General features: G+C 31.7%; 2 protein-coding genes across 7 annotated transcripts in view; both read left to right on the forward strand.

Moving 5' to 3' along the window:
* Larp4B (La-related protein 4B) overlaps positions 1 to 9,160 on the forward strand; it is a 48,427-nt gene extending 39,267 nt beyond the window's left edge. For 5 of the 6 annotated variants that reach the window (XM_065358377.1, XM_065358379.1, XM_065358375.1 and 2 more), the window contains exons 13-14: positions 326 to 502; positions 1,650 to 9,160. In XM_065358377.1, coding sequence (XP_065214449.1) covers positions 326 to 483 — 158 coding nt within the window. In that variant the 3' untranslated portion in view covers positions 484 to 502; positions 1,650 to 9,160. Of the gene's footprint in view, positions 1 to 325; positions 507 to 1,649 lie in introns of all 6 variants that reach the window. The other variant, XM_065358376.1, reaches the window with a different exon arrangement.
* Positions 9,161 to 10,284: 1,124 nt separating this feature from the next.
* On the forward strand, positions 10,285 to 11,588 carry LOC135840774 (trafficking protein particle complex subunit 2-like protein). The gene is made up of 5 exons (XM_065357448.1): positions 10,285 to 10,485; positions 10,559 to 10,731; positions 10,810 to 10,894; positions 10,972 to 11,051; positions 11,141 to 11,588. The coding sequence occupies exons 1-5, from the start codon at positions 10,453 to 10,455 to the stop codon at positions 11,184 to 11,186; spliced, it is 417 nt and encodes a 138-aa protein (XP_065213520.1). The 5' UTR covers positions 10,285 to 10,452; the 3' UTR covers positions 11,187 to 11,588.
* Positions 11,589 to 14,096: the final 2,508 nt, after the last annotated feature.

The raw sequence follows: 14,096 nt of genomic DNA on the forward strand, positions 1-14,096 counted from the left end.
AGCTACCTGTGGCTTCTCTAAAAATGTCCCTTTCTTTGATCCTTGCAATCAAAAAAGTTTAATTCAAACGTTGAGATTTACGAATTTCAATGTCCTAAATCTTCTCCATACGTAAGTAACTAAGTGTACTATACACAATTTGATTGAAACCGAGCGAGTAGAATAATAACATAGTTTGACAAGCGCATCGTACTGGGTGTCTCAAAACTTCGTCAGTCAGAGCGATTTGAAATATACCAAATGCTAGGATGACTAGAGGACCCATATCACAAGCACTCTGAGGTTATTGGTTCAGTTTTAATTCTTTTTTTTCGTTCCTCTACAGGTGCAAATAATGGCGGTAGTCAACGCGAACGTTCTGGTAGAGGTAGTCGTCAAAATCAAACCACTAGCGAACGCGAACGTGAGAAAGATCATCCTCCCGGTAAGAATTCGAGACGAGAAAGACGAGAACATGGTTCGAAATTTTCGCAAACATCTTAGAATGATTACAGCTGATTTGGTAGGTAATTTATTCACGTTTTGTGTTACACGTATCATCATTTTTAGTCAGGTTTTAGTCAGTGATTTGTTAGTTTTTCAAATAAAATAATCAATCCAGAATTCAGTATGAAGTGAGGAATATCGTCTCAATTGAGTTAAAATTACCTGTCGAATTACTGTTTCCAATTTACGGTAATCCTTACCTACTTTTCAGCAATAACAATGGTCCCAATTCTGTAACCACAAGTTTTTCCTTTTTTAAAAATTTGAATAACTAAGAATACCCAAAGTTGAAAAGCACTAGTGAAGTTTTAGCAAACAGTTCAATTTTCTTTGAAAAATGTAATATTTAGCACTCTGTAAACGAGTGAAACATGTTGAATGCGAATGTGAGATTTAATTTTTTGCTGGACCTTCATCTATTTTTACTGATTTCGTCTCTAGAAAAGCTGACGCGTTTCGAGTATGATTTCTATTTTGTTCGACGTTCGTTTTATGAAAGTAGCTCCCAAAATATTGACTTGATTACTTGGGTGGGGGTGGGGGGCAGCGGAAAGTTTTTGTGCTTACTCGAGAGTCCGAAAAACACTTTTTAATGTCGAAAATGTATTTTGAGATTCGAAAGAAACAGAAATGAATCCGAAAAATACTCTTAAATCTTGAGGGTGTATTTTCTGAGAATGAAGATGGAATGAAATCAAAGGAATACAGCAACCAATGTTTTACAAAATTTTGAAGATGGTACTACTCCTACAGAAGGCCTGCATTTTTCGAATTTTCGCTTCAATTTTTTTAATTCTCTCTTATATACAGCAGTGCTCTTTTGAAAGACTGTTTTTCAGGTTGTTGTACTCTTCGATTCCCTTCGACCCAAAAGAGTAATTCGAACTTTGAAAATTGACGCTGTTTTAATGAACCGCAGTCGCAAAGAACCTAATCATAAAAATGTTTTTCGTGAATGTTGATTTTCTAATTCTTCACTATTTCAATTCATCTTGTATTTTGAGTTATTTTTTACTATTTGTGGGATTTTATTATTTTATAAAAAAAATACTACGTACTCACTACTCACTTCATTTAAAATTAAGGCCTAATTTTTGAAACAAAAAAAAAGATTCAACCACGTGAATAATTAATATTAAATATTTTAATTTACAATTTCGCAGATCAGATGCGCGCAAATAAATGTAATATACTAACTATTTCCTGAAACAAGAAATGAAAAATAAAATCGAAGATTTTAAAGGAAAATAAAAGAATTATATATGCATTTGAAAAGAACGAAAAAAAAAGGGAAAGAAATTGCCGGTAAAAAAAGAAAAGAAGATACAATTACACTCGTGATTCGCAGACACCATCACTATTACCACTACCACGTAATGTACATACGAATATGCGAAGGATAAAGAAATTGTTCCAATGTTCAAATGGAAGATATGTTAGGAAAAGCGTTTGTTGGAAATTCGTGTTTTCGTTCTCATGTATATTGCGAAGTCAAGAAAAGAAAAATAAGTATTGACGGCACCTAGTGTCCGCGTTATATTTTCATATTTGCATATTGTGGTCTGACAGTTACCCCGTATTACTTTACGCCTTTTGTTTATATATAAAATTATAATTACCTGTTAGTGGTTAATTTTTTGTTCTTGTTTTTCTCTTTATATACTATATACTATTTACACCGTGCGTCCGCCCTCCCTTTTCCCTTTATTCTTATTACCTCCCTGATCCTCCCCCGCGAACCTCCTCCCGCCCCCCCCCCATTCCTCCTTCACTGTTAACGAATTAATTTCATATTATATTGGTGACTTATACATTTAAATCGGTTTAACTACGTTGTTAGATGTTTTTTTTCTGTTTTATTTAATATTTATTTATTATTACGATTAGCTAGAATTAATTATTAATATTTACTATCGATTATTTTATTTTTTTTAAAATTTGGTTTCGTTTTTGTTTGATTTTTCTCTTTCTCTGTCTCTCTCTCTCTCTATTTCGTTCGATGTATATCTAATATGATTATAATTTCGACACTAGACAGCAACTAAAGCGAAACTAATCCGGGATGAAGGTGGGAAAACATGCGAAGTCGTATTGTAAATTTACATAATGGTGCATTTTTTCGTCTCGAATAACTTGTACGTGATTTATTATATGTGATTGAATTTAAGATAAAAAATGAAAATAAGAAACGAGACGAAAATGAAGTGATTTTTGTATTCGCTTGGTATGTGTACTCAGAATTTTGGGTTATTTTATTTTTTTTTTTTAATATAATAATTTTGAATGATCAAATGAAACGACAATATTGTTACGTGTGTGATTTATAACGTTGCTGTTGAAATGTCCGATGTTTGATTTTTCTTTACTTTTTTTTCTCGTTTTAATATGTCGGGGTGGTTAGTCGATTTTGTGTTTTAGTTCTTTTCTTTTTGGAAATTCGATTTACAAAAATATATGTTTAGTATTTTTGATTTCGTGTAAATAGGTGTATGTTTGTAGCTGTTTTTTTTTCTGTTTTTGTTTCGAGTCATGAGTAATCTTTTTTTTTTAATCAACTACATGGGAGAAATTTGAACGATTTGTACGTGAATTTGATCATTTTTAATACCGCTGCGATCATTATAATATTGGAATGTTTTAAGTTTTCCTTTATTTTTTCATATTTTTTTCTGGTACTCGAAAATCTACTTCGAATGGAAAGAGAAAAAATAAGTTATGGTAAAAATTACACCGAACAACTCTCGTATTTTAGTTAATTCTTCTTCGAATCGTTAATATTATCATTTTTCAAATGTGCCTTCCTTGTGTTTTTTTGTTTTATAAAAGCATAACAATAATTAATTATAATCGATATAATTATACACGACGATTTATAATACTTATGGATATAATTAAATTGAAAATATGAAAAAAAAAAAATGAATAGTTTAAAGATACTTTAACGAACCGAAAATCGGTTGAAAATTATATTATAATTTTGGCTGTTTCGTTCATCGGTCGTGAAAGGACGTTTTATCATTTTTATTAATCGAATATTATATATTTTCGTTTTTTTTCCTCCTCCTTCTCCTCCTTTGAATAATGCAAATATTATGTTTAATGATTTATAATTTTTTTTTTTGCCGAATATTCGTGTATACCTTTGTATTTTCGATATGTGAAGGCGATACTGTTATTAATGAATCCTCGAGAGGTTTCTACGATTTGTGCAAATTTAAATTGGTGTTTTTTTCTCCCCCCCAATTATTATCTGTTGGCACAAAAGTACCAGAGAATCGCTTTTACATGTGTGACTATCATATACATGTTCTTTTTGTATCATTTCTCAATTTAATCGTAAGTTTTTTTTTCTAATTCGAGAGCTGCACGTGGTAATGCCATGTTTGTGTATTGCGCCGATTTAATTTTAAAGGCGTTCGTGTGTTTAATTTTTTCTTATGTAGAATTTAATCACCAAAACTAAATCTGTAGTTACTACTTCGCGGTTACTATTTTTATTATTAGAATTTTTAAATTTTAGACTCAGTATACTGTATGTATCTTAAATAGACAAGTAATCTCTCGTGACGAGTACTTGAACGAATGTTTCCTTGCTTTGCGAACACATCTTTATTTGACTTTCGATTATTAGGTTTTTTTAACGCGTCTTTTTTTGTTTTTCTTTTTTTAATTAATTTTTTTTCGCAAATATAGGAACAGATTTAACGGGGTTAAAACGAACACGATCGTTTTAAGACTTCTTTCCTTATGTTTTTTTTTTGCTTAAATTGTTCTTAGAAACAAGTTACTAACATTTTATGATTTTTTTTTTGTTGTTGTTGGACGAATATTGAAACTATGTTTTCGTTATTGAAACGAATATTTTCCATTATTTTAGGTTTTCATGACATGCTTTTTAGAGATTTGAAAATGACTGACTGTTTTTGTTTTGTAGGCTTCGTTTTGGGTTTTGAATGCAGGGAAATATTGCGTGGACGGATTCGTGTATGTATTTGTTTTTTGTTTTTTTTTAGTTATATGACGGATTTCGTTTATGTCGGATTGGATTGAACAAATGTGACCTGTGCTACGAAAAGAGACCTCTGGACAGCATTAAATTTTTTGAATTTTCGTGTTTATAAGCAATGTGCAGTTGAGGGTTGCGTCATTCGAAAGAACGTCTTTTTCTTTTATAAGAATTACCAAAAAAAAAAAAACGAAAAACACTTTTTTGGTCCAGAAGTCCCTTTTTGTAGCACGGGTCACAAATGATGATGTTAGAAAAGATGAGGTTGAAATTTTGTGCCATTTAAGCATTTCCTCCCCTTTTTTAAATCTTAATTTCGGGTTTACGCCGCATTTACCTGGATTGTGTACGACGAAGAGTTTAAATATGTGGTGAATTTGTAGAATATTGTGGAATGATGAATGTTGTATTGGTTGGATAACAGATGTGTGGAGTATGCTTACGAGTATAAGCGATACTGACGATGAAAAATGAAAAGAGGATTTTTAGCGATTGTGGAATTTTGAGAGATGTGGCCGATCCACTTCGAAATTCGACTGTGTATTTGAAACTACGATGGTCTAATTTTCGTATTCGAGTCTTCATAGAAATTATTAAAGTAACTGAAGAGCTCTATTAATGCACGTATTTTGTTGTTTTCTTAGTTGCACGTGTTAATATTCGATTAATTTTTCTCTGTTTTGGATTTGTATCAAAAGTCGATCGAAATGTGTGGACGTGGAAATGTGATTTTGCAATCTGTGGTGTTTTTGGTGTGTGTGAATGGAATTCTTCAATCATTGAAAATATTTCAGTAATTACTGCCAGAGGTGGAAGTCGCTTGTCGGAGAATTTGAGAAATTGTGTGGGAGAAAGAGCTTGGTATTTTTTTTTTTTTTAAATAAAATCAAAATGTGTTTGAAGTTTTCAAATGCTTTTGTTGGAGAGCATGAAAAGTTCAATCAGGGAAAAAAATTGATGAATTTTCACCATAATTGTTCTGGATTGTCAGATATTTTTTTTCAACGTAGAGAAGGAAAGGTTTTAACATTTTTTTTGGCCATGGTCAAATATGACAAATGTTTGCTTTTAATTTTTTTTTTCAATTAGGAACCTAAATAATGCTTGAAATGTAAAGACGAAATGAATGTTTTTTGTGCGTTCACAACTGTCGCCTTCTCCTGACCGCATTAGACACATCTACTGTTTCATTTTATTTTTGTAAATCAGCAATCAAGAACATAAAATACTACATCTGATCATTTTTTTAAATTTGAAAATTTACCTTATAGGAAAAAAATTACTTGCTTTTTAATATGAAATCACGTCAGATTATTCACCCTGTTGCTTTTCTGTTTTTTCAAGATGGATTAATGATAATTTCAAATTCAACTGCCATGTTTCTCCTCCTAAAATTCCTTGTTCTGTTGAAATAATAATTTTTTTTGTGCTCAGATACAACAAAATACTCGTAAATCCAATTATCAAAAAAAGAAGAAAAAAGAAAAAAAAATTACCTACATTAATTTGGTCAAATTTTTAAACTACAATAAATCTCAACCCGTCGATTCGATTTCGAAAAAAAATCAACGAGCCTTCTTCCTCTACACGTCCTACACTTTGACTTGGCTATTTCCTTAGTAAGCTCTTGATCAATGAAAAAATAAGAATGGTGGAAATCAGTAAAAAATAATCTTTAATGTGTTGATGTTTTTGGCTGACATTCAATGAAATTACAAGTACATACAAAGGAACAGATAGAATTTTAATTGAAAAATAATAATAATAATGATAATTAAGTACATAAATCAGAAAGAGCTCTTAAAAACTAGAATCTCTAGCTCTCTTGAGAAAACCCACATTAAGTTGACCAAATTCGCCTCTGGCAAGTATTGGAATTTTCTCAAAAGGTTGTGTTTGTAATTAATCAAATTTAAGATGTTGTGATGATCATATAGAGCAAATTTGAACAAGAATGTTGATCGATAACGAACAAAAGAGTATAGGAAACAAGAAATCCGTCATATACTATCATCAAAGGTGGTTTATTTTTAAAAATTCGACCATTTTGACGTCATTTAGGCGTAAATGTAGTAATTATGAGGTTATTTCTCTCGTCGAATGGTTATAGCAACCGACCAACGAACCACCGAGGACGTGATGATGAAAGGAAAAAAATCTCCATATTAATTATTTTTATCTGGTTCCTTTTTATTAAGTTATTCGATTTACTTTACGTGTATTTTATGTATAATAATATAAAAATAGGGGGGAAATACAAAAAATTTTGAAAATATTATAGAAAAAAACTGCCATACGCACCGTTCACGCTTATTAACGCCGTAGGTTTTTTTTATTTATTTTTATTTCGTTTAGGTTTTGTTTGGTTTCTTTTTTTCAACGAGTCGGTATAACTTACTGGTGTATTCGTGTTATTTGTTCGACTCGATGCCAATTTAAGGACACATTCGTTGAGAATTTTGATAGATACGAATGGTTTGAACGGTGTTCTTTTTTATTATTATTACTATATAACGAGAAAAAGTGTGTATTATAATGTACATAGTTGTGATTTCAAATGCTTAAATAATTTAAAGAAAAAAAATTTTATCATCGACACGAATTCTGCGAAAAAATAAAATTCATAGGTACCGAAGAGAATATTTTTTTAAAAAACACGTTCGAAGTGTGGCTCGAACGTGTATTTCGTGACGAAAGAATGATAACAATTTTAAAGGAGGATAAAAAAAAATACCTAGGTATCTATCGTTTAATGAGCATCAAGACTGAATCTTTAACAAAATGTTTTCTTTTTAAGCATTTTCGCAGTTTTCGTCAATATTTTTAACGTTTTTAGTATGTTTATCGTGTTTTTTTTTCTCTTAAGTTATATAGCTAAATATATACGAAGTGTGTGTGCGTGTTAGTGCGCGTGTGTGGGTGCGTTATAATTAGCATATCCGAAGGAAAATTATCCATTTTTACTTTTTAAATTTTTTTTTTCTCGTCAAAAAATACGAATATGCGAAATATTGAAGTTACCCGAGTATTGTACGCGATGGCGGCGAAGCGAATATGTACAGAAAGTTGACCAAAATTATGCGCGACCGCGGCATCGTCCATAGACGATTTCTTTTTCTTACTACCATAATGAAGAAAAATTATCTAATTAATTAATCGGTCGCGTATATGGCAACATTGTATTCGCATTTATAAAGAAAAATTGACAGCTGATTGTATTAAATTTGGTAACCGAAAACCGTGGTAAAATCTTTTATCCTTTCTATTTTCTCTGTATACCTAGTCTACGATATAACAATCGGGCAAACGTGTTGTTTTTTTTTTGTTTTTCGTTTATTATTATTATTTTTTGTTTATTTTTTAATTTTGTCAGTCATTAAATGCTGATATAAAATGTTATATTGCAGTTTGTTGTTTGGTATTTTTCGAAATTACGTGTGTAAATAACGTTGTTACTTGTAATTTTTTTTTTAAAGGAGGAAAAATATGTGAAAGGTTGTATCTCGCGAATAGTTTTCCAAAAAAAAGAAGAGAAAATTGTTATGTAAAATGACGTATAGATTTTTTTGTCTTATCGATTGTGTATACATATTATATATATACATTTATTATCAGCGCATTAATAATGCCAAGATATTGAGAAAATAATCCGAATACGATTTTTTTTTTTTTGTTATTAAGTTAACGTTTAAACAGTTCTGTGATATTAACGAAGTAGTAGAAATAGTCGAATATGTACGGAAATGATGAAATTTTAAAAATCTATGTCAATAAATCGATGGCTTATGAGACCGAAATCTAATATGTTACTCGAGGCCGCGAACGAGTAACAGGAAACATTTCACATGTAGCTGCTTTTTTACCAATAATTGTGTTGTTTTTTTTTCAAATGGAGGGAAAATTCGTCTCGTGCTTTTTTTGTTTTCGCGCTTTAGCCAATCACCGCTGTTGTCCTATTTGTTATTCTACTCTCGTCTTTTTTAGTAAATGTGAAATTTTATTTGTAAATTTTCCCTCGCTTTGGTACTCTACGTTGTATTTAGTCTACGTTGATAATTAAATAAATCAAGTCACATTGTCAGCAAATGTTTCTAGCTCGGAAAATCTTGCCCTCTAAAAAAGTAAAATGATACCGAAAGTAGAATCGAATTAGCCGTTTGGAAGTTTTTTTTTTTGGAAAGCTTAGAGAATGTTAATTTATTTTGCGTTCAGCATAGAAAAATAAGAAAAAAAATTCATGCCTTTACACGAGTTTGATTCTCTATAAGCAAATTTTGCAAAATTCGTCAAATTCATGTTGTATTTAAATGCAGTTTGTTTTTTAAATGTATGCTATATTATTATTAAACATTACTTGTTTATTTTTAACAAAATGTATGGTATTTGTAAAATTTCTAAATTTTCATTACAAAAATTTGAGACTTGTTCTTATTTATAATACAAATGTTTACGTGTAACTTTTATATTATAATAACGTTATTTCGAGAAGTGTTTTGTTTTCTTTTGCGGATTTTATGTGAGCTTTTGATTTGGGTTCTTTTTTTTCTTTTTTTTTTCTTTTTTTTTCTTCATTGGTTATAATACATAATGTGTAATAGATGATATTACATGTGTTGTTGTTTTCTGAAATGTGTACACGTAATAAAGATATATTTCTCTTTGTTGTAATTCCTTTTTATGTTGTTTTTTTCGAGTTTTTTTAATTTTAAATTTTAAATTGCCATATCAAGAAAAAATGGAATTGCAGAAGTTTGAGGATCAGGTACTCTTACCTGAAATTAAGAAGTATAAGAGCCATGTTTCACTGTGCTGTCCATTGTAGGTGGAGGTGCCATGTTTTGACCTGGCCTACTGGTCAAGAAAGTAAAAAAAAAAAATAACTTGAAAAGTGAAACTGTACGTTTTGATTTTGGGAGGTGCTTAAATGGGATAGATCGTAGAACCTCCTTAGAAGCACTTCTGTACTCACTAACACCTTCTCTCTGCACTTCTGCAGGGGCCAAGTTTTGACCTTTAACCTCTTGACCGATCGATCGATTGGAAGTGACTGCATGCTGATTTGCGTCAAAGCACACGAAAAATGGCTTAAAATTATACTTTTTTGACCCTGGAGAAAGCTAACATTGCATTGGAGGTTGGAGGATTGAATTCCTCAAAAGTCGCCTCAGTGACGCCTACTCTTTGTCTCTACAGACTGTTCTGAGGGTCCAAAAAATTGCATTTCAAATTTCAATACTTCACATGACATTTCAGTTCATTTTTAGCTTCACCTAGCTTCACCCAACGCCCCTCCCTAAAAATCATATGATCAATTGATCAAGGTTGAGACTGTTGAGAGGTTCAGGTTCAAGTTCGTTCAAGACCATGTTATTTATTATATTTTGATGCGTCAAAAAAAAAGCTTTCGACTTCATATTCAAGTTTGTTTTACTTTGTAGCCGTTTTATATTGATAGAAGTAAGCTTCGTTAATATTTTAATGAAATACAAATGAAGTAGGTACATTGTTTTTATTCATCAATATGTTTTGAACTTTTGAAATAAAAGAATACAAGTAGGTACAAGTACAACTAAACTAACGTTGCAGATTCAGATTCCAAATGGAAGTTATTTCTTCGATGAATAGTTAAGAATTGAATACGAATAGTTGAAAAGTATTCGATTGAATTAAATAGATACAAAAATTAAAGAATAATAAAAAATAAAAATTTTAAATTTTGTGTGGATGAAGACGTACCGAACAATGCCGAGAACCTCCGGTTATAGCCGAAGTCCTTATCACTTTTATCAGTGATAAATAGTATGACGTCATCAGCAGGGAGAAAAACCATAAAAAAGTTGAGTCCTTTGAAGCCAAAATTCAAAATTACTGCGGATCTTCATTCATTTTATGATTTTAGCAATAGAATGAAAATTATTTCAACAGTAGAAGTGTATCAATAACTTCAACTACTCGTCATCATGGCCGTAGCAATCGCAGTGCTCGGGAAAGAGGTATGTAACACTAAACAAATTAGTCTTAATCCTTACAAAATTCATCCTCATTAATTTTCTCTTATAATTTTAGAATTCACTCAAGTATTTCGTTTGCTTGAATCCGGAATTGGATCTTCAATTTCGTTACAAAATGCACACAGCATTAGATTTCATCGAAGAAAAGCTATCCTCTGCTGGCAAGCCAACAAACGACGTTAGAGAACTATACTTAGGACAATTATATGCCGCAGAAGACTATAAATTGTTCGTTTTGTTACGATTTCTTTTAAAATAATCTCAACGGAGCTAATAGCTTTGTTCTCGCAATCGTTTTTGTTCCAGATATGGCTACGTAACGAATACCAAAATAAAATTCATAATTGCTGTCGATCCCACGAATATGTTACGTGATAACGAAATCAGATCGGTGAGTAACAATTATAATAGATTTATTGTTACTGAACATCTATTATTTTTACTACAAAACTTCACAATTTTTACTAGATGTTCAGAACTTTGCATAATGCATACGCTGATGCCGCTTGTTGTCCTTTCTACGTACCTGGAAGTATGATTAAATCTCCGTAAGTACATACCCATATTAGATAGTTATCAAGGTACGTAAATATCGTAACCGTACGTTCATTCTAGTATGTTATTGATTTAATTTCAGAAAATTTGATAAAATTGTGAAAGGTTTGATGGAAGAAGTCGTCTAAGATGGAGCCGATGGTCTTGAACGAAATCATATTTACATTGGTGATGACTGATGAGACAACGGAGCTCGAGAAATATCATCTTGTTCTTGTATGAAGAATGTTCTGTGTTCCAGTGTGTTACGTCATATCAAGTATAGGTGTTGAGAATTTATTTCTACAAAAAAGAATAAATCTGTTTAACTGTTACGATCGTTGATATATTTATAGTATATTTTATATTAATTATAATGATCATGTTCGGTATATTACATCTGCTAGATCTTTGAATGTGATCTATGTGTTATTTGTTATATTCTGTATTTATTCCAGTCACCCAAATATCCTTGTTTTTTATTGTTTTTTTAATGCAAACCATCTGTGCATTATACTCATTACTTCAATAAAGTAATCAGGAAAAAAACACATTTTTCATTTGTATTTTTTTGGCTAACGTTGAAAAAATTATTTTTGCTCGAAGAAAAAGAAAAAACTATAGTTATATAAGTAGGTATTTATCATTCGAATTTCGAAGTTATTTCATTGTTAAGTATTAATCCTGCAATCCTGCATTCAAAAACATTCCATTGCTTTCGTCACAGTAAAAAAATCCTAATATGTATTGTCACCAGTGTTTTGAAAATGGATTCAAATTTCACTCCTGCGCAAAAACGCAGCTCCATCTTTTGGAATGGGTCAATCAGCTCACTCATGTCGATGAGGTAAACACATTCTGGTAGAAGGATAGTTTGTTGCATACGAAAGTACTGAAATTCAATTTTAGCATCAATTTTCGATGATCAATGGGTGCGTGAAAAAAAAATTAACTAAACAGTTCATAGAATTATCTATCGATATAGAATGAACACATTGAAAATATTTCTGGTTTGTTGGTACCACAATGATACACATCTCAGCTAGCGAATTAGCGATACACGAAGTCTTACTGTACTACTGTGGAAATGTTCACCACATCCAATACCTACTTGAAATGAAAAAAAAAACATATGGTATATTTCATAGGTTTCATATACGGGTAGTTGCCATTGCCATACCGCTGTATGTCGCTTACCGCATGAATCGTTGAAAATTACACACGCCTAGATAATCTATTCGACTGCAATGGCACACGTTTTCATTAACATTTTGGTTTCCACGACTGCGAGTGAAACCGTAGACCATAGAGCAGATCCCAGCCATGAGCCATGTCGTCTGTCGTCTCGTAGTCGTAGTGTCGAAAAATTACTTCTGTTCTAATTTCATATTGTTTCAGCGCACCCGCCAAATGTACCTACGATTGGTAATTTGACGTTTTTGACATACCACGCGGATTTTTAACCTGTTGGCGAACGTGTCTGTGCTGTGTGGTCTGTACAATGATGTCTCATTGCTCTATATGTATATGTAATGTACATAGTACATACTATAGTACATAGTAATGGGTACCGGTATTAGGTACATTCAGTCCATATATGGTGACGTATTTCGATTTCGTTCTCACAGTCTGTAGAAATGAGAAGCCCTGTGGTATGATCGGAGACTTGAGAGTTTCCAACTTTTATACTAGGTACCTATGAGCATGAAATTATCAAGGCCAAGGTGTAATGTGTAGCGTACCGAAACAGATCAGGTGGCTAGAGGGTGAATGATATTTACACGTGTGAACCATAATAATTGAATTGTAGGTATCATCGAGAAGCAATGATCTTCTGTATTACAAGAAATTGGGAAATCAGTGTGAGCTTTTTTAAAGACGCATGGAATAGGTCATCTTCCTTCCGATTTGAAATACTTTAATAGGTACCCATTTAGTAAATGGATACTTGGATAGGAACCATTTTTCTCTCATTTCATTTCCATCACCGACGAATGGATGAACTGTACATTTTGTACACTTGCAGGTGATTTTGACTTGTATTGTGTAAATGTATCTTATCAACTACCGTAAAAACAAGAATACCTTCTCTCGGACGCGTCATTTTACCCCACTTCCTCAGCGGTCAAAGCAAATCGCACCGTTAAAGATATAGTACATTTAAACCACGAGATCGTACACATCAGTACGTAAACGTACAATAGCAAAATAATGCGAGTGTATAGCAAAATATTGTATGCACATTGCACATGAGAAGGAATAGGTATCTGTGCAATTATATTCAGACAAGCATAAGTGCTGAAATCGGGAGTTCAACGTGAATCCGCAAACATGGAGAACCTGTTTATTTATACGTAGGTACCTATACGTATAGGGACTGTAGGGAGGAAACATCAACGTGAAATTAATGATGTTTGATGGAATACAAAACAAAAATATACTTACAGGCGACCTGGCGACTTACTTATAAAAAATATATTGGATTAGTGCTGAAACATTGGGTTATTCGCTTATTTTTAAATTTGCTAAAAGATAACATAGGTACGTGTAAGAATAGAATACTTACTGTACATTAAAAAGAAGTCTTTATTTTCTATAGATGTATTTGAATAGGCATCATTTTTCATTTTCTTAAAAATGGTTCCTTATCATGAAAAAACAACGAGATTTCTCGACAATATTCCTAGATTTTACGATAAGTTAATATTTCAGTTCCAAAGTCTTCATTACTTTAGGTTATTTACTGCACGTCCCCTTCTACCACCTGAAAAAATTAAACAATAGTTGATGTTGATGAAAATGATTTCAAAACTTTTCAATTTTTACGTCATCATTTTCCAAAATAAGCTCACATAAAAAAGGTGACGTAATCAGATTTTTTCAAAATTTCATTTTCTTTGTATCAGAATCACTCGTCTCGACTAGGTAAGCTACCTTAAAAACGTTTCTTGGTCCCTTAAAAAATGTTTTCTTCTCTGTTTAATCCTCTCAAGATGAGAAAAATGCATGAAAATGGAAGTACATTTTTTGAAAACTTCCGTGTCATAAAAAATATTTCT

Source organism: Planococcus citri, chromosome 3, assembly GCF_950023065.1.
Source record: "Planococcus citri chromosome 3, ihPlaCitr1.1, whole genome shotgun sequence".
Classification (NCBI taxonomy): Eukaryota; Metazoa; Arthropoda; class Insecta; order Hemiptera; family Pseudococcidae; genus Planococcus; species Planococcus citri.

Bases quoted from the DNA above. Each gene is read 5' to 3' on its own strand.
- LOC135840774 (XM_065357448.1), top strand. From the start codon at position 10,453: ATGGCCGTAGCAATCGCAGTGCTCGGGAAAGAG. The intron at 10,895-10,971 runs GTGAGTAACAAT...AATTTTTACTAG, and splicing joins GTGATAACGAAATCAGATCG to ATGTTCAGAACTTTGCATAA. The intron at 11,052-11,140 runs GTAAGTACATAC...ATTTAATTTCAG, and splicing joins GGAAGTATGATTAAATCTCC to AAAATTTGATAAAATTGTGA.